The sequence below is a fragment of the Cuculus canorus genome, chromosome 8, assembly GCF_017976375.1.
Source record: "Cuculus canorus isolate bCucCan1 chromosome 8, bCucCan1.pri, whole genome shotgun sequence".
NCBI classification, from domain to species: Eukaryota; Metazoa; Chordata; class Aves; order Cuculiformes; family Cuculidae; genus Cuculus; species Cuculus canorus.
In genome coordinates this window covers 34,278,010-34,299,411 of record NC_071408.1, presented here as the reverse complement: position 1 = coordinate 34,299,411, position 21,402 = coordinate 34,278,010, and the positions used below count along the sequence as shown (strand labels likewise).

Sequence of the window (21,402 nt, the reverse complement as noted above, 5' to 3'; positions counted from 1 at the left end):
TTGAAGGGGCAGCAGTACCAGTTCATACTGTTAGCAGTGCACGTATGCAGAGTGGATGAAATGCAGAGAATAAATTACTCCCCTTCCCACATCACCTCCTGTTTCATAAAACAGGAGATTTCGAGCCTGCATTAACTCAGTCAGCAAGTACGGCCGGATAACAGCAGGGTCTCTGTAGGGAGGAGCATTGAGGTTCAACTAGATCAGTGGTCTCCCAAGTAGAGTGCGAGAAGAAAATATTTAATACAAAATGATTTTTTTTAAATGACAAAACAAAATAAATGTAACTAAGAAAAAATAAATAAATGCTATTTAAAATATTTGTGTATGCTTTATCATGTACATAGTATATAAGTACAGTAGAACACGTGTATCATTCATACATGAATAAATATATAAGTTTGAGGGGTATGGACCTAAATAGTTATTGATGGGGTGCATAATGAAAAATGTTTGGAGACCACTGAGCTAGATTATCTCATGGGGCCCCTTCTACCCCACACTTCTGTAACACAGTGTGTTTTGGTATTAATTCTATAAAACAATGTTTTATTAGTCCCGTGCTCGGTTAGAGATAGCTCAATGTAATCAACAAGAACATAGGGGTTTTACACTCTGATTTCTATTTCAGACAAGTATCACAACATTAACAAAATCCTGCTGTAATCAGAAAGCCTTTCAAACTGGAGATTCCAGCAGTGGTGTGGTTTAGGTAATTCTTTTCTGTGAAGAACCAGACCAGAGCCATCTGGCAAACAGGCTTCCACACTTAGCTAAATTTTATGTTAACGTAAAATACATTAAACAGAAAATCAGCATGCCTGGGCTTTAAAAGACACGCAAGTATACAGGATTTAGTGCTGAAATTAGAGTTTCAGGAAACTTTTTTTTTTTCATAATTACAAATAATGTTACACATTCTGTAGAAATTATCACAATTATTGAGGAATTTTATCACAGCCCAGAGCCCATGCGAGTGTGCCATAATCAAGGGATTCTTTTAATGCAATCAGAATTGACAAGACCTTGATTTAGAGTAGTTTCTAGAGGTGTGTATTTAGGGTGCTATGACTTAATACAGTCAAACACAAGAATTTGCTGTTCTCAGTATAATAGATTCTCAAGTGCTTCTGAAAAAAAGTGATTTAAAAAATGAGAAAAAAAATCAAGCAGCTGATATTTTCTCATATATACATACAACATAGAAAACTGATCAAAAGAACATCTGGCTTCCACGGTGGAGCAGGCGAGGTTACATACATCGTAAACAAACAGTACACAGCTCTTATAATGCTCCAAGTGTCTATGAGCAGCCTTTTAAGGACGAGCATTTCAGAGACGCTAAAGTGCTCTTTAAAGTGGCCTTTAGCATTTAAGCTTGTAACTAGTACCTTCTCGCATGTTGGTGTTGGAGCTCAGTCCTACGTTAACTACAGCTTTCACTCAAGGTATTCTTCGAAAGATGCCATAATATCACTCTGCAGATTCATGTCAATCATACGAGCCATCTGCAAGAAAGCAAGTCAGTGCATTTTCAGAGCAGCCCGACATTCATTAGTACTCTGCAAAGTATTAACTAAGACCAAGCAGAGAGTTTTTCACATTCCGCCCCTTGAAGACCTGTTTCCCATTTCACTTCGTGGACTCCCTGTTCAGATAGCATGGGCCTCTTGTTTCAGTCCTTCAGGCCCTCTAAAATAAGGATCTGAGCTAACAGGTTTTGTTCTCTACTAATGTTGAAACAAAATCAGCTGGCAAGAGTCAGCAACTTACTGCTTCTCTCCTCCTGCGCTCTTGTTCCATTTTCCTAGCCCAGTTACGGTCTTGAATAAGCCGATGCTGTTGAGCTTCAGGAAGCTCTTTGTTCTTCTGCTTTTCTTGGGGCTCTTCTGCCGCTGCAGAGGCATCCAGTCCTGGGCCTGCACGGCCCCTTAAAGAAAGCAGAAGAGATTGGTATGGGATAAAAGCTGTTTCCATTTTTCTCTTTCTGTAACAAGCCTTTGACCTGAAGAGAATTCTGCTCTCTGAAGTGATGCACGCTGAACTCTGCTGGCTGTGTTAGTGCCAGGGGCCTGAAGGCTGGATTATCCTACTTTGTCTTAGGACACTGATTGGATAGCGATTTTTCCTGGCTACAGATACAAGAAAGGAAGATACTAAGACCAAGTGGGAATTCTGGTCATGACCAGGGGTATTGAGTGCTGCTAGGGACAGAAGAAACATCCCTCAAAACCCCAAACAAACAAACAAAGAGGAGTACCTGAAAAGTTTCTTTGACTGCTGAAATGGTATCAATTTGCAGGGAAAAAGCTGCTTTGTGCATTTTGGACATGCAGTTGTGCTTAGAGCAGTACAGCTCCCCTGTGTCTGACACTGCAATTACCTAATCCAGACACTTGTTCCTGAAGAACTGAGATAACCAGTGCCATGCCAGCAAAAAATAGAATAATATTGAAACCTATGTGGTGGTTACAAACCTTTCTTTTTTGCGAGGAAGGGTTTGCAGTTTCCTCTCAGCTGATACCAGAGACCTTTTCAACTCCTGCATTTGCCCACTCCTCTTCTTTAGCGCTGCTCTCCTGAAGTGTTGGAAGCTCTCAGCAGATGTTTTTATCGGAGCTGGAAGCATCATTGTTTTACACAAGCTGACCCAGGAATCTATATTCTTAAATCTTGTGTCCTGAAATTATTAGAAAAAGGAAAACATGGAGGAGGAAGAAGTACTTTACAACTACTTATCATCCATTACCTGCTTAGTTCTTACATTAACAAAATGCTGGTTTGACTGCACCTATTTGGGAATATCTGCAACACAATATCCTTACTTTGACAGCAATTAGTACAAATCCAGCAATTAAAGCTGTTGATGGCAAAATCAAGAATTGTCATCAGCTTTGAGATTCTGTAGCAATGTGTGAAACATTGTTAGTGTTTGTGGCTGTTCTTACCCCACCCCCTACCTACATCTCTCCATAAGCTTTCTGAACTTGTATAAAGTCCATTGACGGTATTTTAATATGGAGAACATCCATCTTGTTCCCATATGCCATCCTTACACAACAATAGCTTTGTATTAGGCTCATAGAGTTTGTTTGGTTTCAATACCCATGTTTCTCCCCAGCTGGTATTTTCTTCAGGGCCTGAACCAGCATAAACCCAGTATTCTTGAGAACTGCTGCTTCTAGTAGGCACTCACATGTTTATGAAGGAAGTGCATGTTTTTGGAATGGAAGTCAGCACGGTAGTTAATAGCTTTCTGAAAGCCGAGAGCCTAAAGAAAAAACCCAGGAATGTTTTAATCCAAGAGAACGCACACAAATGTTTTAGGTCCCGGGGCTGATACGATCAACTATCAAGACTAGCAGTTTTGATTTGCTGTTTTTAAATAGATGATTACCACAGTAGAATTTAAATAACAAGTAAGAAAATTCCTCTGTTCCTCTTTATAAAAGAACGTATTATATGCTAGGAAATATTTTACTGGAATTTCATAAAACCCCTTTAGATTATTTCCCAATTGAAATAACTTCATCAAAAGCACCGTCCTGTTTCAGAGCAGGGTTTTCAGTGGTACCTGAGGCTATTCCGCACTAGTCTGAGCTTTGGTACTGGATCAGCAAGGGAAAGCATGCCAATAGCTTGACTATTAGAACTAGATCAAGAGGCACAAAGAGTTTAAACATTAAAACTAGGTAAGATGAACTATATTTCAAATGACGATAGTAATATGCTATTTTTAACTTAATCTGATATCATTTACCTTCTGAAATTATTAAAGCCCATAGATTTGTTTTGTTTGCCTGATTTTAGCACTAGAAATAAGTCTGTACAGGTTATAACAATGCTCAAAACCTATCAGATGTTAAATATTTGAATTGTAAATGACCAGATTTTCAGAAAATGTCCCAGGATGATGAATTACCAACTCTGGTAAGTATATTCAAACCTTTCTCAAAGACAACTTGAGCAACGCTTACCTTTCTTGGGAGAACTTTGGATGCTGGCTCTAGCACGTTTGCACCCTTAGGTTTATCAGTAGGCATGCAATAACCTGATGGAAAAATAAAAGAGATTTTTCACTTATGTTGATTTAAATGATAAAAAATCAGTCATTCTAAAAGTTGACTTAAGAATTTACACTGCCATTTTTTATTATGATTATCTGGATCAGAATGACAGAAACACTCCCAAACATTTCCCAAGCTCCAGTTGAACTGGACCGCTTCTCTCCTGTTTGTTTAAGCTTGACTAGAGATGAGGCATTAACTCCTGGTTAATTCTAGGAGAGATCAGCAGAGCACCCAAAAGGCTGGTCAGAAAATCTCAGCACAGCACCATGCCAGCTGCTCACCTCCCATCCAGCCCTCTTACACTTGGATTCCAGTGTTCTTTAAGAGAACCACATCATCAGGCAAACTCAGTTTGCTTAAAGCTCTCCAGCCTATTAAATTTTTTTTTCATTTTTTTTTTTAACAAAGTGACTTGGTCAGCACTCCCCGTAGCCTGCAGGGTTTATGAATACCACGTGCTGTTACCTTTTTGTTACATGTGAGGGGAAAAATCCCCAACACTCACACCAGTGAAGTGGTATAGTAGGATTCATTATATCCCCTTTCTAAAGGGCTTCTGGGATGAAGATTTAGGTGTGCTCTGACACCACCACTTCTTTAGAACCAGATACAACAGTTACTTTACATCATTCAGCAATGATACCCCATGATGTTCAGTATTTAAAATTAATGCTTAATAAGAAATTTAAGACAACCTGTTGTGTGTTTTTTTTTTTTTATGTGAAGGCTAAAGTCTTCAGATGTTTGAATCTAGAATACCAATATATGCTGCTTTCATTTCTTCACATTTTCTGAAGCTGGGTCCCTCCCCTGCCCAGGTCTGTACAGCTAGGCTGGAGAGGAACCAGAACAGTATCCAGGAACTTTAGGCTTGCAGCATAGATGGTCATTATCCAGCTTCAAATTCTTGGGTTTGAAATGCATACAAAGTCTGAGGCATCTCTACATGGAATGTAGCTTTCAGGGAACCTGTGTTCTTGTAATAATGGAGAGTTTGTTCCGTAGTGAAAACCTGTTTGACACCACTTTACTGTCACCAAGAGCCAGAGATGGTAACTCAGGATATACACAATGGGCCCTGAAGCTCCAGCAGAAGACAGCTTAAATTCCAGTGAGGTTTGACAAACTGGGGCATCAGTATATATTTTAACACAGAACAAGACTCAAGCATCCATTTAACTTGTCTTTCAAAAGAAAAAAAAAAGCAGCAAAACAGAAAGAAAAAGCAAGAGCAAGGAGAGACTGCACCCTTGCCATTATTCTGCAAACTGATTACTGTACGAGTGTTCAGCATTTTATTTCTTTAAGCCAGGTTCACATGTTTTTGACTTTGCACCCCTGATATCAGTTTTTATTATGACAATACATACTTTGTTCCTGACTTATGGATACTGAGTCAGCAGCTCTGTCACTGGCCTTGTGCTGGACTTTGTTTGGTTTGTCTGGATGTATGGTTTTCTCAGCTGGTTTAGTCCAGTCAGCACTGTTACCCTGGAAAGTTGTGGTGGATACCTAGAAAAGAAGTTAGACTTCAAAATATGTCCTGAAGCTCCAAATGTGGCTTCCTACACAGCAGCAAGGTTACAGATTCATAGCCTTAGAACAGTACATTGGTGCAGCGCTGGCTTCTGTATAAAACAGGGAAGAGTTAGATTCCATCCATATTATGGAAGTGAAAGCAAGTGATTACATTTACACTTTGGATTTAGAACAGGAACTGCTCAGAAGCGCTGAGCGATGGACTGGGTAAAACATGAGAAACTGATGCTAGGTCTTTAATTCTTAACACAACACAACATAACAGAAGTTAGCTTTTACTGTTGTAACAATGGTTGCTCCACTCTACCTTACGGGTCAGGGTGAAAGGCAGCTGCATTACTTCAGTTCGATGGCATTTTCCTCTGTGCAAGACTGCAGTAACCCCCGTGAACTGGGAAAGTCACTGCACAGACCAGGCTCACAGCGCACAAACCTTGCTGCCTTTGAACAATGAATGCAAAGGGCAAGTTGCTTTTCTTCCTTCCTTGCAGGACTGAAGAGGCAGTTTCTATCCATTTTGGAAATAAAAGCTATTAAAGCCTGGCTAAAGCAGCCCTGTTTGAAACCAGGTTGAGAAATAGAGTTAAACATCTTAAGGTGGAGACCGTGCTGCTGCAGTAACACCAGTAACTTCTTTTCTACCACAGAGGCCCTTCTGACCATGATGTTCTCCAAGAACATACTGAGACAGAAATTACTCAAGTGACTAAATAGTTCACAACACTGTGTGATGCTGAAAGCCCCAGTTTCCATGGCTTTAGGAACAGGAAGAAAAAGCAACATGCTTCTCCAAAATAGCTTCTAGAGTCTTCAGAGGGTTGCCAAGAGATTTGAGACTGATCTTGTTAGAAGACAGAAACCTATACCATACACTGCCCATCTATTCTGAGACTGTAGGTTTACAGGCTGTGTCCCAAGTTGTCCGTGCACAGGGGCTACTTCTGTTTTAAGCCATAGCACTACACATATAAAATAAGCTTTGTAGTACATGATAAACTTGATCTATTGATCAAACTCTTTCCTTTTGTATTACAGCCAGCAGGCAATGAATTAATGCCCTATTAAGGGATAAGAATCACTTTGTTAGTGTAGTTTTGGAGAACATTTGTTGTAAACCTTAAGTGGCTTCACTGCATCAAACTCAAGCTTGGAATATTACCTTATATCCTATTTAAAGGAATAAGAGCATGCTTTAAAGAAGTGACTTGGAAAGAAGCATGAATTCACCTCTGGAATAGCTTTTGTGCCTCCAGTGATGGAAGACTGATGTATCCTTGGAGCACTCAGAGGAGCTTGCTGGTCTGGAGCATCATGCAGAGCAGATCCAGCTGAGACCATACCTGAGAAAGAAGCAGTGTATGATTTCCCCTCCCATGCAAAGTACAGGCTTACACTTCAGAATGAGGTCACTGTTTAGATCTGTGGATTAACTCAGTATGAAGATATGGATCCCAGCTACACGATTCAAGACTGTTATTTTTAGTTAGTTTTTAATTGATTTCTCAGTTAATCAGTTACCAAGTCGTCTTTTGTAAAATAGACTCTAGTGTCTGAAGTTGTTAAACCTTTTGAAGTGATGGAGGGAGAAGAATGGCCCCTTAGATCAAGTTTCTAAGCAACTTAACATCTGATGTGTGCAGACAGCACCAGTTGGTTCAGAGCTCAGTAAATTCAGCTAATCTGAGTTTAAGACATGAACTGGACCAGTAGCGATAGGTTTAAGCATCCAGTTCCTGCCCTAAGGTGTTGAGAACTTCTTGTAATGCTAGATTTATTAATATATAACTTTCCATGCCGTTGGGGTGAGGCATGAACACCTGTTTTAATGCTATTCTGCCTCACCACAAGTGCCCCAGGAATCCAAATCCTCTCCAGTCCTCAGTGCTGCCACACTTTATTCACATCACTCTATATTATATACCCTGCGAGAACGTGTTCTATTACTCACTCAATAACTTCCAAAACCCCGAGATAAGCTTATTGGGCAACACAAACATTAGTCCTGCTGTCCCTCTTTTCCTCAGCAGCCAAGTACAGCCATGCTTCTTGCCATAAGGATGTTACCTGGAAGAGACTGGGAATTGTGTTCAGATGGTTTAAGTGATCTACTCTGTATAGGCTGAAGCCTCTGCAGTGCATTGGGGAGCGGTGGCTGCAGCTCAGATGATCCACAGTTTTGCAAACTACTGGGAAGAGATGAGGGCAGTGCTTGCAGAGCAGCATTGCAGGGTGTCCTGGGTAAACACAGCGGTGTTCTCTGGAAAGAGTGTAGTAGTTAGCACAGCCAAGCCTTAATTTAAAGCTGTTTGTCTCCCTTTCCCCACCACCATCCCATTTCCACTGTTTATAGGATCCAGTAGCCTTTGTATCACAGTACTAATCTAGCATTTTCTAGGAGTTCAGATGACAAAATCCCATGAGGTGAAATGCACTGCATTGGTCTGACATGCAGAAACCCCACAGGAACAGCAGATTTTACACCTCCACTTAAGTCAGACTTACAGAACTTGCAGCATTAAAGCCATATTCATTACCTCCTGATAAAGTTGTGTTATATCCAGTTCCATTGTACTTAACTAATAACTTTGCTTAGGACAAAAATATTAGCTCTATTTCCGTCAGTTTACCTTATATTTTTCAATAGAGGTTGGACAGCTCTGCTTGGCTCCAGTGTGTTTTGAGCAGGTTTCTGTAGCTGCAAATACAGCAAGGTGGGCAGAAAGAGGGAGGTGGGAAAAAATCACGTACATTTCATTATCCACACATACCAGACGCAAGTTGCAGTTGTAGGTAGAGAGCCAAACCTCACAAGGAAAGGAACGTTCGTATTTCAAATACTTTAACTTCAGCTTGATGTGTTTAGAGAGCTTCTGCCAGATACAAGAGAGATCACAAAGATTCCTGTAGGATCAAGGTCTGTGCTGTCATCAGTGACCACTGTTTGCTTCCCCATACTGCAAAGTATGAGGGTGAGCATTCATCTTGCTTCACACAGGTACCTCACACAAATATCTACACGTAGACCTGCAGCTTAGGAGATCTTTTACTAGAAAACTAAAAATATCTGTGTAGAGATAATAGTTCTTGTATCCTGATGCTGCAGCAGTATGAGATCCCTTGAACAAGCTTGAGGCAGCCTAAGCACCAGCAGAGGCTCTGACTCTGCAGCCAGTGCTGTTGGCACTTCTGTCCGTCAGCTTGAGGGCTCAGCCTTGCCCACAAGGTCAGGCACCCTTCATGCTGCAGACCAGGAGATGAAAATAAAGTAAATGACACTTTTAAAAAAAAAAAAGTAATCAGAACAAGACTAAGCTATAGCCTCTCAGGCAGGTATCCAGATTAGAAACACAGGTTTTCACAAATAAATTGAGCAGATATTCAAATGATGTTTGGTCCCCCCCCCAAGCTCAGCGTTAAGAGACTCATTTAGCAGCCCTGGAATTGAGCCTTCAACATGGAGCAAAAACAAAGTTAACTGCAGTCCTTAGTGAGCATAAGGACCAGTAGGCACTAACTCAGAAGGCAGATGTTTTGCCTGCGCAAACAGAAAAGGAAGCATTCTGACCCGAGTCAGAGTCACTGCTGTCTGAGGAACTAGAACCGCTGCTCGTGCTGCTGCCTGAGTCTGAGGAGCTGCTGCTGGTGCTGCTCTCGCTCAGTCTGCTTGGTCCAACACTGGACTCTGCACTGTTTTCATCTGCATGAAGAAAAGAAAAGCATTAGAACCACCTGCAGTGGCCAGACTAGGATCACCCTTGGTAGGTCTGTTCTACTAGGGAATTAATCTTCTGCCGTTTCCTTGCCCGCTGTCCATTCAGCAGTGGATTTGAGACCTTTATAGAGGGAGATTTACCAGCAGCAAGCTAGTGGAACAAAATAGCCAAGGAGGAGCTGCAATCATACTACTTACAACCCTAAACTAGATTAAAATTGTGCTGTCTTAAGGCACAACTCAAGCCATTTTTGCCCATTAAGAGCCTGTTTCTGTGCTTGTTGCTGCTGCCAGACTTGCATGCTGAGGCCTTTATCTATAGCCAGCTCTCCTCTTCCCTACACCATATGCACTCCAGAACTGTCATCTTCTGCCACCTCCCCACCATCTGACTATTTTGCATCTGCAGGGCTGATTTAACTCAGTTTATAGTGATGTTGCAGTCAAAAAGCTTTTGCAAAATGGATTGCTCTGATTAAAGCTTTGAAAATGAGAAACTACATGGCTACCTGTTTGTCTGGACACAAGCCTTTGCTAAGTGCCTGCTTGAACTCTTCCTTGTAAACGAGCCAGTTGTAAAGACTCTCTGGCCTGCCTCCCCTCTACCCACAACATAATTGGAAATTAATGCTGCTACTGGAAATTCAGCTGCTACTTTAAGCATTTCTTTCCAGGATGTTTTCAAGCCATTAGGTGCAGCAGACAGGAAGGCTGTTGCTTCAGCTCATGCTGGATGCAAGCCTGCACCTTGCAGGACTGCTTCTATTGTTTGCAGCTGCATTGATCTGTGCCGATGAGCAGAGATACGCTCAGCTACGTACTGAATTTCAGGGTTCGATATTGATACACATTATTGCCTGAAAAGCAGACTTGTTTCTGCTAGGGCACTTCCTTAAGACTAAGGGAACAAAGGACACGTGTCACCACACTGAGGTTTTGCTAGCACAACGGCATCAGCGAGGCTGCAATCTGAGAAGTAGGACTGGAGTTTGGTATTCTTGAATCTAAGCCACAGAAAGCAAATTGCAAACTGGTACAGTTTGTGTGACTCTCCTCCCCATCTTCCTCTATCAGCATAAGGAAGGTGTTCAGGATCCCTTAAGCTCTGAAGTTATCTTTACCCAATATGAAGGATTAGGGGCAAGAATACAGAAGGTGTTTCAGACAGGCCAGATAACTGACCAGATGTGCTGCTATGGCTCCAGCTCATTCAACTTATGAAGACTCAAGACTGGCAAATGGGAAGCTTTACACCTCAGTTGTTCCAAGCAGAAAGTCACCAGGTGCATAACAGTAGATAAAGCCCAAGGCAGGAGTCCCACTTTAACCTATTTCTGTTGCAAACGAATAAATATGAGTCACATTACACTTTAGGTCCTCCTTCTTCGTGTTTAGTTGGCCATTGACATCCAGCAGTCTCTTCTCTAGCTCTTGTTTCTTCTCAGAGTTAAGTTGCTCTTTTGTCCTGGTTGTTTTTTTAGCTGCATGTGAAAGAGAATTTACCATTGCAGCAAAGTAGAAAACAAACATGGTTGGTTTTGTAAGCATCATCTATGCTACATACCCTTCTGCTTCCTTGGTCTCTTCCTCAGACAGGCTGCCACGTATCTCTCTAGTTCTCTGAGTGTTGAAGCCTTTAACGTTTCAAAGTCTATTTCTATCTCATCAGGGTTGGAGTTCCTCAGTGAGGGCTCTTTTGATTGTATTATACGGACTACTTTCCCAAGCTTATCTCCAGGGAGTTTATTTATGTCCAAACTCAACTGTCTTTTTTCATCATAATTCATAGGCTTGGCACCACCTTCATCTTCCAACTTAAGTGCCAACAAGACCTGCTGCATGCTTTTCTTTGATTGACTGCAAGAGAAACACGCACTGCAGTGACAGCAGTTTAAAATAATTTCACACCCACCCAAGTCCCCCACACTTACATGTTTAAAGACAGCTTTTTCTTAGATTTCTTTTTGTGTTTCAGTTTTTTCTTCTTTTGAATCAGGCTTTTTAGTTTGTATTTTCCCTTGTTCTTACTTTTATCCCTCTTAGCCTTCCCCTTTTTCTTCTTCAGGTTGGGCAAGCAGGCTCTGGTCAAAGCCCGCAGCTGATGGTGAACAGCTTCGAGCTGCCAAAAGCAGAACAGAAAGCTGATAATCTTAGGCCACGTAGGATGAACAATAGACTGACCCTAAATATCACAGGAGGCTTGTGGCAGCTTAACAGATATTAATAGCGTGTTTGCTTTCCAAACGGGTTTATTCTCCATGCATCTTGCTATATTATAGATTAGTTATGGACTACATGCATAGAAGATGGTAGGAAAGTTCTAGAGCAATGATTCACTGAAACTAGTTTGTTTTTGTTGTGGCTCTACTTGCTTCATGTTTGGAGGTGTTTCCAACAGGAATGAAGTTCTGTGTTAAGAAAAGCAAATGCCTACAGAATCCTTTAAACACTGATGCTTGGTGCTAAAGCCTTAGAACAGACAGTGGCAAGTAGCATTATCAGAGATCGTAACAATCACGCACATTGATTACTAATACTTACTTGCACGTGAAGCTTTGCAAGGTGAACTGTTGTCTCCTCTTCAGAGTCTTCAGATGATTTTTCTTCTGAGGAGTTATTGTTACTGCTCTCACAGGAATAAACTTCTGGCATTTCTCTTTTAAGCTGTGGCAGAGGAACGCTTGCAACAGGTTCCTCGGGGATTTTGGCAAAGCGCGTCTCAAAAACATCCTAGAGATTTAGGTTTGGGAACAGCAAAGAGGTCAGCACGTTTTTCAGCTGCTTGTTTTCTAAAATGACATAGCAACACAGCAATTGATAACAAGAGCAGATGCTACATCAGGACATGAGATGACCATGAGAGAATCTTAGAGCCCTCCTCTTTTTCAAAGTCTGACTTAAATAACTCACCTGAAGTTTTCTCGCCATAGCGACTACTTCATGGTCTGGACAATGTTTGTAGCAGCTTATGAACATTGATCTGACATCTGTAGCAAATTCTTGTATATCTCTGTATTCAAAATTATCCATTTTCTTCTAGAGGAAAAGAAAATTAACACACATTTAGGGCTTGAAAGTAGAAAATATCACCGTGAACTGGCAGAAAAAGCATAGGACAAGAATTTTGACAACCACTTTCAGGTTCAGCTTGTATCAGGACAGTAAGTACTGTGAGCACCATTATGGTAAGATCTGCTTCAACATTGCCTCTTTACCAGGCTATGAAATTTCCTCCTTTAAACTGATTTGCTAACTGGCATTGCTGTAAGGACTCTGTAGTTCTGGTTTGAGCAATGTCAAGACAGCAATGTGCAGGTGACTGTATTTGGTCACATACTCAGCACTTGGTTTTGATTCTAAGCGTGGCGCTCATACAAAGCCTTTTCCATAACTGTGAGTCAAATAACGGGTTAGGAATTGGGAAGTAACCTTTATATTGTGCCAACACTACTGAAATCCAGTCATTGCACGTGACTCAAGCAAGCACAGCAATAGTCCACTTCCCTCCAAAACAGACTTACTTTGATGGACCCCAGGTCTGTAGGACATTTGATGATCCCTCTGTTCTCACCAAGGGGGAAGGATGCAGTGTCCGCTGGTTTTAAGAATGGCCAGGCATATGCCGCATGTTTCTTTGAAAACATTTCTTTCAGTATTTCATTACAATGCTTTAGTTGTTCTGACAAGTGAACCTTTGTAAGAGTTTCAGGCGACTGCCGAGAATCCAGTGAGCATCTCTTTAGAAGCTTCGTTGGTATCGCGCATTCATTTTCACCTCTGCGTGCTTTAACAGCTTTTCTTTCATTATGCGTTGCAGAAGATTCACTGCTCGCTGTGATTACTGAAGCAGTAGGAGTTGTGGTGTCAGCCTTCCTTTTCACACCTTTCTTTGCCTGGGAAAAGAAAGTCTTACAGTCTAAAATACAACTGACCAGAACAGCAAGAGGATGAGCCAGCCTTCACACTACACATACAAATCTAAGCGCCAGAACTGTTACAGGTAGCAAACACAGACTGTGGCACTTCCACAAGCTTAGACTGAAAGCCTCCAAGGCATCACAAGGATCAGCACATCGAGCTTAGTCTTAGAGGTACAGGGAAGAACAGAGTGTCCTGCAGGTCAGGTTGTGGTCAGCTTTCAGCCATTAAAGAGGCCTCCAAGCAGCTGTTAGAACAGGATGGCTGTTGCGGGAAAGGGAAAAGTTACTGCAGTTCATTTTAAGCCTGGTTGGGGGCTTTATGTACAAGGTTTCTCCCTGTTTTTATTTAACCTGGCTGTTATTTGGTTTAGAAGTGATACAACATGTGCTTTGTCATCAGCTTTCAGGCTCTTCAATGAGGTGTAAATATACACGGTAGGAGAGCCTGGCACGCGTGCCTGTGCCTCGTGGGAGAGCGAAACCCAGACTAAAGGCAATACAAAGGTGTTTATCTGATGAAAGCATCAGATGTACACGGATGATTCAGATCACTGTTAGCAAGAATTTGCTTTGTTGAGCTACAAACACCTTCCATGCCAGTTACAGAGGGTTTAAGCAAACATGCCGTTTTGGAGAAATTGAGCGTTTGATTTACACTGAAAATACAAGAAGATATTAAATAGAAAAGGCTGTATTTTAATACTAACACCATTATCTACACCTCAGGGAAAGAACAGTTTCTACATCAGAGTGGTGCAGAAGCACAGCAGTACTCTTCAAGAATGACCATCTTAGCGCTCACTTTGTTTCTTTGAGAACAACATTTTAAACCCATATTTGTAAGAAAAGACATACCAAGCAGACATCCCGATTTCTGCTTAGTTTCTAGAATTACTACTGGCCCAGTTAATTAGCAGAGACCTGGAAGATTTAATAGAGATCTTTCACTGTCCTCTGTAACAACAGAAGTTTTGAAAAGACACTGCAATAAGCGTAGCTCCTATAGTCTTGCTGTTAGTGCCTGAAGCAGCAATTTCTATCCCCCCTTCCTGTAAGTCAGTTGAGGACACTTACTTTTGTTATAGGGACAGTGGTTGGCATTAGTGCTGCCAGCTGAGCTGCAGACAAAGAAGCTGGTGTGACCTGCTGGAGCTCTGGAGTCCTCGCTGGAGGCTGCTTGCTGCTTTCAGCTTGTTTCTGCGCTGTGCTCTGTTCATTCCATGTCCTGAGGCTGGACTGCTCTGTTTCTAGTTATTTTAAAACAGAATGTTTTAAAGTTAGGTTTTAAATATTGCAGTTAATTTCTTTCATGATCAAATTGAACAGTTGTCAACAGAACCACTTTTCCACATCCAAACAGCAAAAAACCCAAGGACCACCACACTGGACAGCAGTGAGAGGAAGCAAATGAAGTCATCAGAAGACCCTGAAGAGCTTCAGAGCTAAATAATAAAAGCATTGGTTGAGTAACACAGTAAGAACTGAGCTAGTGAAGATCACTGCTCCATGGCTGTCAGAAGGCAAACAGTTCAGCTGTATCAGGGTGAAGAAGCGTTGCAGCTCTTTCAAGACACAGCTGACAGCAGTGTCTCCAGGCCAGTTTGAAAGACGACCTTGGAGGTCTCCAAATTAACCCACTGTGATGCAGATGTGGTTCTGGGCATCACATAGTGTCACTTCTATCAATATAAATATTTGTTCTTTGACAGTGTTAAGAACTTAGATGTAGAAATGAGCACTTTGTACAAGTGAAACTGGTTATAAGAGCAATTAAAAAGACACTTCAAGGCAGTGATGAGCAATTGCATCTCATGACCTGGCCTGTTACAATTAGGCTTCCCAATGCCACTTCAAGCACTTACTATGCTATTTCCCCATACATTCGAGATGCCTTGGCCAAATCGACCTTTTTTTTTTTTTTGTGGGCAGGAACATTGCATTGCACCAGTTTTCCTGTGAAGCTAGACCTAACACTGATGAAATTGTTAATGCTGATTTTTACCCGCTCTTAAACACATTTCAAGAGTAGAAAATAGGAAGTTTAACTAGTACCTATATGGCTGCACTGACTCTGCTAGAACAGTGATGTTCCTTGTCTCATGTTTTAGGAGAATGGTGAGCACCTTGGCTGGTCTAGGGCTGAGTTGTGACAAGCTACAGAGAATTCCCCATTTCCAAGCTTTTGCTTGCTCTGTCCAATGCAGAATTCAGGCCTTACCTTCTGTTTTCTTTCCTTTTCTGTTCCCTTTGTTGATGGTCACCTGCCTTTCTTCTGGTGGCATCTGGGCTATTTTCTGCATGAACACTTTTTCCAGTTCTTGGGCCATGAATACAATGTCATCACCGGGCTGCAAAACAGTCAGTAACATTGAGAGGAAAGGTGAGGTTGCAGTAAGAGGGTTACCTTCTGCAGTGAACAGATTGGAACAAGCCACCAGCAGCAGAGAAGTTAAGTCCCTGTTGTCCCTGCCCCCCAACTCACTTTGGTACCAGCTGCTTCATTACTGAAACGCTCTCTCTCACTGCCCCTGCAGCCCTCCTTGCTTTGTATCTGCATACTCCCCACAGCAAGGGGAAGAGGAAGCAGATCCGCAACTCTCTTATCCTTTCCTCTCTCCTGAAGAAGGCTGTTCAAACAAAGACACCAAGACACAGCCAACAAACATTTGAGCACAAGTAGGTGCTCGCACTTCAAGTCAGGGCAGCTAAACTTGGAGGAGTGGAGCGTGGCTCAGGGTTACCAGCCCTAAACCCATATAGCAGCTGCATGCTGCTCGCTGCTCATGAGCTCTGCAACCAAGCCCCAGAGATTTTGCCAGCAAAATCCTTGTGAAGAGCAGCCTCAGCACTTGGGTGTTTTAAGAGCCAGCTGGACTTTGCTTTGTGCCCCCAGTCAAACCCAGCAAAGCCTTCCAGCTTCTCAGAGAAAAGTGTCAAAAAGTCATGAAGACATTGACTGATTCAGTACAGGCTCCAAGAACCATTTGCTTGTTTTAGACCGGTTTGCATTGTTTGATGAATTGGTTACTGGGAAGGGGCTACATTTCACACACCTTGTTATATATGTAGCAGTTCAAGAACATAGTTTTAAAGTCTTCGATGCATTCCACAGCCTTTGTGTAGTAATTGTGTTCCAGGCGCTTCTTGATGGTGCTCAAGTCCATAGGCTTCTTTATAATGCTGTAATAATCCTGTGGGTTTGCAAGAGTCAGACAGCTTTAGCGTTAGACACGACAACTCTTACACATTAAGTTATGGAAGTTAAATTGCAGGAAAGAACTGCTTTATGTAGCAATTTCCTCTACAGGAATGCTTTCCTCTGTAGCCACAGGTGCCACAGGAGTAAGCGTTGAGGATTTTCTCCTCGCTCTGCCATATCCCATCCACTGTCCAAAGCCCCAAAGGACCGTTACCTCAGTAGGATCCAGAGCTGTACAGGTGGTACTTAAGAAAAGTATACGTACTTCCCATTTGCTGTCTCCAAGCCTGACCTGAAGCAGCACTCTGGTTTCCAGAACAGTGGAGAACAGCCAAAGAGACTTTGACAAATACTCAGTCACTGACAAAAAGGAGCCAGGTTTCCAGTGCTGCTGATCAATACTTCACCCCCTGGGCTGTATCGGCCCTCCTCTCCTGGTCAGTCTAGTGAAGATGTGTCAACAAGGCCAAGAGGCAGCTGGAGTATGAACTGTCGTGATTATTTTAGTAGTGTGGCTAAAAGCTCATGTTTAGGAGCAGGAGGCTGATCCACCACTACTGCACGTAAGAAATCCAAACAGGAACAACCCCATGAAGTGCACACACATTGTGACTGCATGCAGTTATTGCTATTTCAGAGTCTTCTAAAGCTGACCTAACAAGCTGCTCTAGTGCAATAAAAAAGCTAGACACATCCTAGCGCAGACAGATGAATTTAACAAAGCAAACCCAAGAAGCCTTTTAACTAACAGCTAATAACAACAGATTGTTGTGCATTTTGCATCCTCTAACACCTGGAGGAGAGCAGCAAAGGAGGCAAATATCTTCATCGTCCTTGCTGTGGAGGCAAAAGTTTGCTTGTTCCTGTGCAGCAGTTGAACTAACACAGACTTTTAGAAGTCAAGCAGCTGCCTTAGAAATCCAGAGAGGCAGAGCTGGCCCGAGGCAGCAAATGTTGCTACAGCTCTGATTGAATGACCTTTAATATTAACCTTCCATGACAGCTCCTTCCAAGATGGAAAAATGGTAAGAAAAGACAAAGATAGCCACTGACTGTGCTTTTGAACAAACTGACCAAGTGAGTTTGTCATGAGAAACAGCCGCAGATAAAGGCTTTGTCCGCTTTAAACAGAGCCAGCGATTTAGGATTAGTTCTGGAAATCTGGGAACACAAGCATGATTGCTTAATGGGATGAGGGGGAGAGGGGAAAGAGTCTAAGGCAATGTACCCTGGTCTTATTTGACACCTTTCTACTTTATCTACCAAGAGCAGCATCTTCCACATTATTTGAAATACCCCTGTGTAAATAACCAGTGTGTTCATCTCATTGAAAAGGCTGGGATGATCCAAACTGGAGTCTAAAGACACCTGAATTAAGGCAGTTTGTCACAAGACATTATACTCATTCACTTTGTTGAAATTAAATTGTAACATAAATAAGCCCCACAAAGCAATCAGAGCACGAATTTAAGCATCAGATCTTCAGTTCCCTAAAAAAATGCTGTATATCTGCTGTGACGAGAGCACCATCTCTGTTCTTACCCTTTATTGCAAGGATGTTTAATTCCTCTAGAAACTTCAGAGCAACTTGACAAAATTAGAAACTAGGCAGTACTACAAATGTAATTGCTTCTATTTATCCAACTGGGTTCAGATTCACCCTTTTACTTCAGCATCAATCAGATCTGCTTCTCTATTATAAAGTATTTGACATTGAAAGAGGCTGACTGCCTCCTACTAAAAATAAAGAGCTCAAAGGCAAAAGGAATACTCGTTATATGCAGCGTTAAGGAAGCTGGCTAAAGCAGCAGGGAGCTGGAAAGAAGACAAGACAAAGTACCAAAATCCAGAAACTCCAAGAGGCCTGTCTAAGCATTCTTATTATACCTTAGAAACATTGATTTACTCTGGTCTCGCATCACGAGGCACAGATGCGGCACTTAGTATGAACCAGAGAAAAAACAGTTTTCTTGCAGACTGGGATAAATGAAAGCAGTTAATATGCAAAAGTAGTCTTGTGTGATCTGTTGTGTCAAAAAAGCCTCTTTCAAGCTAGCATTAATTCACAGGTCCTGTGATACTTATTAATACTCCAATCCCAAAGCGGTTCTTACAGGAAGGTTCAGTGCCGCCGCATCTACAGGGTGATGAAACGGCCAGGAAAAGTTGTGTCTCCACATGGCTTTCATGACCACCCTCTGCAAGTACTGGAGTTGGTTTGTTTGACAACCACTATTTTTATTATTTATATATTCTGGTGGAGGAGGGTTAATAATAATGGAACAGTGTTGGCTTGGAGCAGACATCTTCAGTGATTTCATATATACCCACTTGTTCAAAGATCTTCATTATATATCGAACCTGGGGGGAAAAAAAAGAGAAATTAATAGCATTCAGTGAAGATACCCAAGTTTAACATGGTTTGCACGTTCACTGCTGTTTGTGAAGCATTGATACTGCAGTCACAAGCACACTTCCATTTAACCAGGACAGGTTTGTTTTACAGCGCATAACTGAACCACTAGAGGTCGGTTCTTGGTTATAAACAGCAACATTTGTAATGGCTTAAAGAGGAGGCACGTTGAGATCCAAGATTTCTTTAGAAATCAGCTTCCTCACCAGGGTTCATCTCTCAAAGTCCAGGAACACATTTTCTGTCTCCCCCTCCACAAAAGGAGCCCGATAGAGGCAGTTTAGCCTAAGAAGCAGCTTCACAGTGCACTCTGTGCCTCACGGAGCGCACAGTGGTAGCTGGGTATTACACTTGTCTCACACATCTCGGCCAATCCACCACACGTAAGTCCTACAACTACCAATGAAGCATTTTAGAAACAGTGCTTCTTGAGTTTGGGTACAATCACAGCAGAATTTTCTGCCACATCAGCATTGCTGCATGCCAGAGGACAGCAGAAGGTTCACTCCCCTCACCAAATAGTTGTGGATCACTTAGAGAATACTGCAAGGGCCAGTCATGGTAATTTGTCTTTGGGCAGCGTTGTTCCTGTGCTGGAGCAGAACACACAGGTACTTGGGGACGTGGAGACTGTGTTTGGGTGCATAACACCAGCAGTAGAACAGGCAAGACCGTCAGAGAAGTTCCAGTCCATGCCCACCTTCCTAGCCCAGCACCAAGTCACACTCACTCAAGAGTTTCACTTTCTTCTCGCCTTTAAGACAAAAAAGCTCCATATTTCCTCATTCTAACATCAGTTCCCTGGTTTTCCAGTGTAACCATCGCTTTTTGTGTGCTATTCAACAAAGCATCACTCATTCCATTCTCAATTTCTCCTGCTTTCTACTAAAAAATCCAATAGGCTGCTTTTTATCATGGAACTAAGCATTCCATGAATTTCAGATAAGGTCATAAGCTCCATAGTTCTATTATCAGAACATAGTGGTACCTGTGCCCCACTCTTGAACTGCACCATCCCATCAGACATCACCCATCTTGCACTTCTATCTTCCTTCTTCCTTTCAGCATCCAAAAGCTCTTCTCAAACAGCCCCTGAAACTGAAGACCGGCTCCAATTTCTCCTCCGTGTGTTCAGTCTGGTTGTTACAGCACGCTTGTCTCATTGAGCCCCGCTGCCAGTGAGGGAAAAACCTTCTTTTCTTTAAATAAAGACAAAGGCACCAACCTGGAGTTGTCAACCCCAGGAACAGCTCTGCGCTATAAGCCGGCACACTGGCTACTAAAAGCAACACTTCACCAGTGATAAATTTAGTTCAAGGTCAGATTGCTTTGAGGCCCACAGTAGAGCAGGGATCAAAATGACTTGTTTTTCATAATATTAATTTCACATAAGAAGACAATAGTTTAGGCATGAAGTTTTAGTTTGAAGTCATAAATAACAAGCTGTGGTAGTTTTAAATTACTGAATAATCATCCTGTCACCAGTGTCTTCCAATATAAACCATTTTACTGCTCTAGGGCATTGCTTGCACCAGCAAGAGCTTACAAAAAGTTAAAACAAGACCAACTCCAGCTCTCTCAGTCACTCCTCATAAGACTTGTTCTCCAGCCCCCTCACCAGCTTCGCTGCTCTTCTCTGGACACGCTCCAGAGCCTCAACATCCTTCTTGTGGTGAGGGGCCCAAAGCATCTCAGAAGGGAGAAATCCAGACACACACATGATCTACCTCTGCTCTAACTGGTAGGTGTTAAGAGCTGAGAGACATTCCAATACAGTCTGAAGAGCCCCACACCCCAGCCAAGTCCATCACTCACTGTTTTCACCTACTCAGCCGTGCTGTCATTACCCAGATCACTGAAAAGTGACCTAGCTGGGGGCTCTGGCTGCCCGCACGGAACTGGGGTACGGAGCGCTCTCCTAGGCAGGCACAGCTGCTCAGGGAAGCGTTAACAACCCCCAGACGGGAGCGCAGCCCGCCAGACTCTGCATCTGAGAACATTTCATCCTTCAAGGACACTTTAGCAAGTTTTGTTTAGCTGATAGTCAATTATCACAGAACTGTTTTATAAACAGTATTAACCCTCCAGCTAATACATTAAGGCCACCCAGAAGAGAGCACAGCCTTCTTACTCCAGATGCCGCAATCTCTTCTCTCAGAAGCACAGCCATCTCCTTCCAGATACTCATAAATCAGCATCTCGTTGCTCTCAGGACCTCTCCTGGGGTACAGCAAGCAAACATCAGTTGTAAAGACAAGCCACACAATTATTGGACACTGAGGAACCACTGACTTACAGCTACTACTGTAACCAGCAACCTTAATAGCCCTGGGCAGCTGGAGACGGAGCTGCCACCCACAGAGCAGACTGCACAGTTTCATACCTTAGTTTTAAGGAAAGCCACAACTCACTTCCTTCCCACCTACAGGGGTGAAGCAGGAACAAAGCTTTAGAAAAAGGACACAGAGGTCTTTATAATCTACCCAGGCCCTCGTTCTTCTCTCTGCCACACACCTGCGGCCCTAACTAAGCCCATCCCCACCAGTGCT

At 42.4% G+C, this 21,402-nt stretch overlaps 1 protein-coding gene across 3 annotated transcripts; it reads right to left on the bottom strand.

Annotated features, from left to right (window-relative positions):
- Positions 1 to 441: 441 nt before the first annotated feature.
- Positions 442 to 19,957, bottom strand: BRDT (bromodomain testis associated). 3 transcript variants are annotated; one of them, XM_054072507.1, is made up of 21 exons: positions 19,842 to 19,957; positions 18,555 to 18,801; positions 16,295 to 16,432; positions 15,460 to 15,589; positions 14,316 to 14,488; positions 12,843 to 13,214; positions 12,232 to 12,357; positions 11,863 to 12,051; positions 11,253 to 11,440; positions 10,886 to 11,196; positions 10,689 to 10,802; positions 9,175 to 9,306; positions 8,237 to 8,304; positions 7,674 to 7,866; positions 6,837 to 6,949; positions 5,441 to 5,582; positions 3,978 to 4,051; positions 3,197 to 3,271; positions 2,478 to 2,680; positions 1,774 to 1,930; positions 442 to 1,508 (listed from the first exon to the last, which is right to left on the bottom strand). In XM_054072507.1, the coding sequence occupies exons 2-21, from the start codon at positions 18,759 to 18,761 to the stop codon at positions 1,440 to 1,442; spliced, it is 3,174 nt and encodes a 1,057-aa protein (XP_053928482.1). In that variant the 5' UTR covers positions 18,762 to 18,801; positions 19,842 to 19,957; the 3' UTR covers positions 442 to 1,439. The 3 variants fall into 3 exon arrangements, with proteins under 3 accessions (XP_053928482.1, XP_053928483.1, XP_053928484.1); XM_054072508.1 differs by having other exon boundaries at positions 10,886 to 11,178; XM_054072509.1 differs by lacking the exon at positions 3,197 to 3,271.
- Positions 19,958 to 21,402: the final 1,445 nt, after the last annotated feature.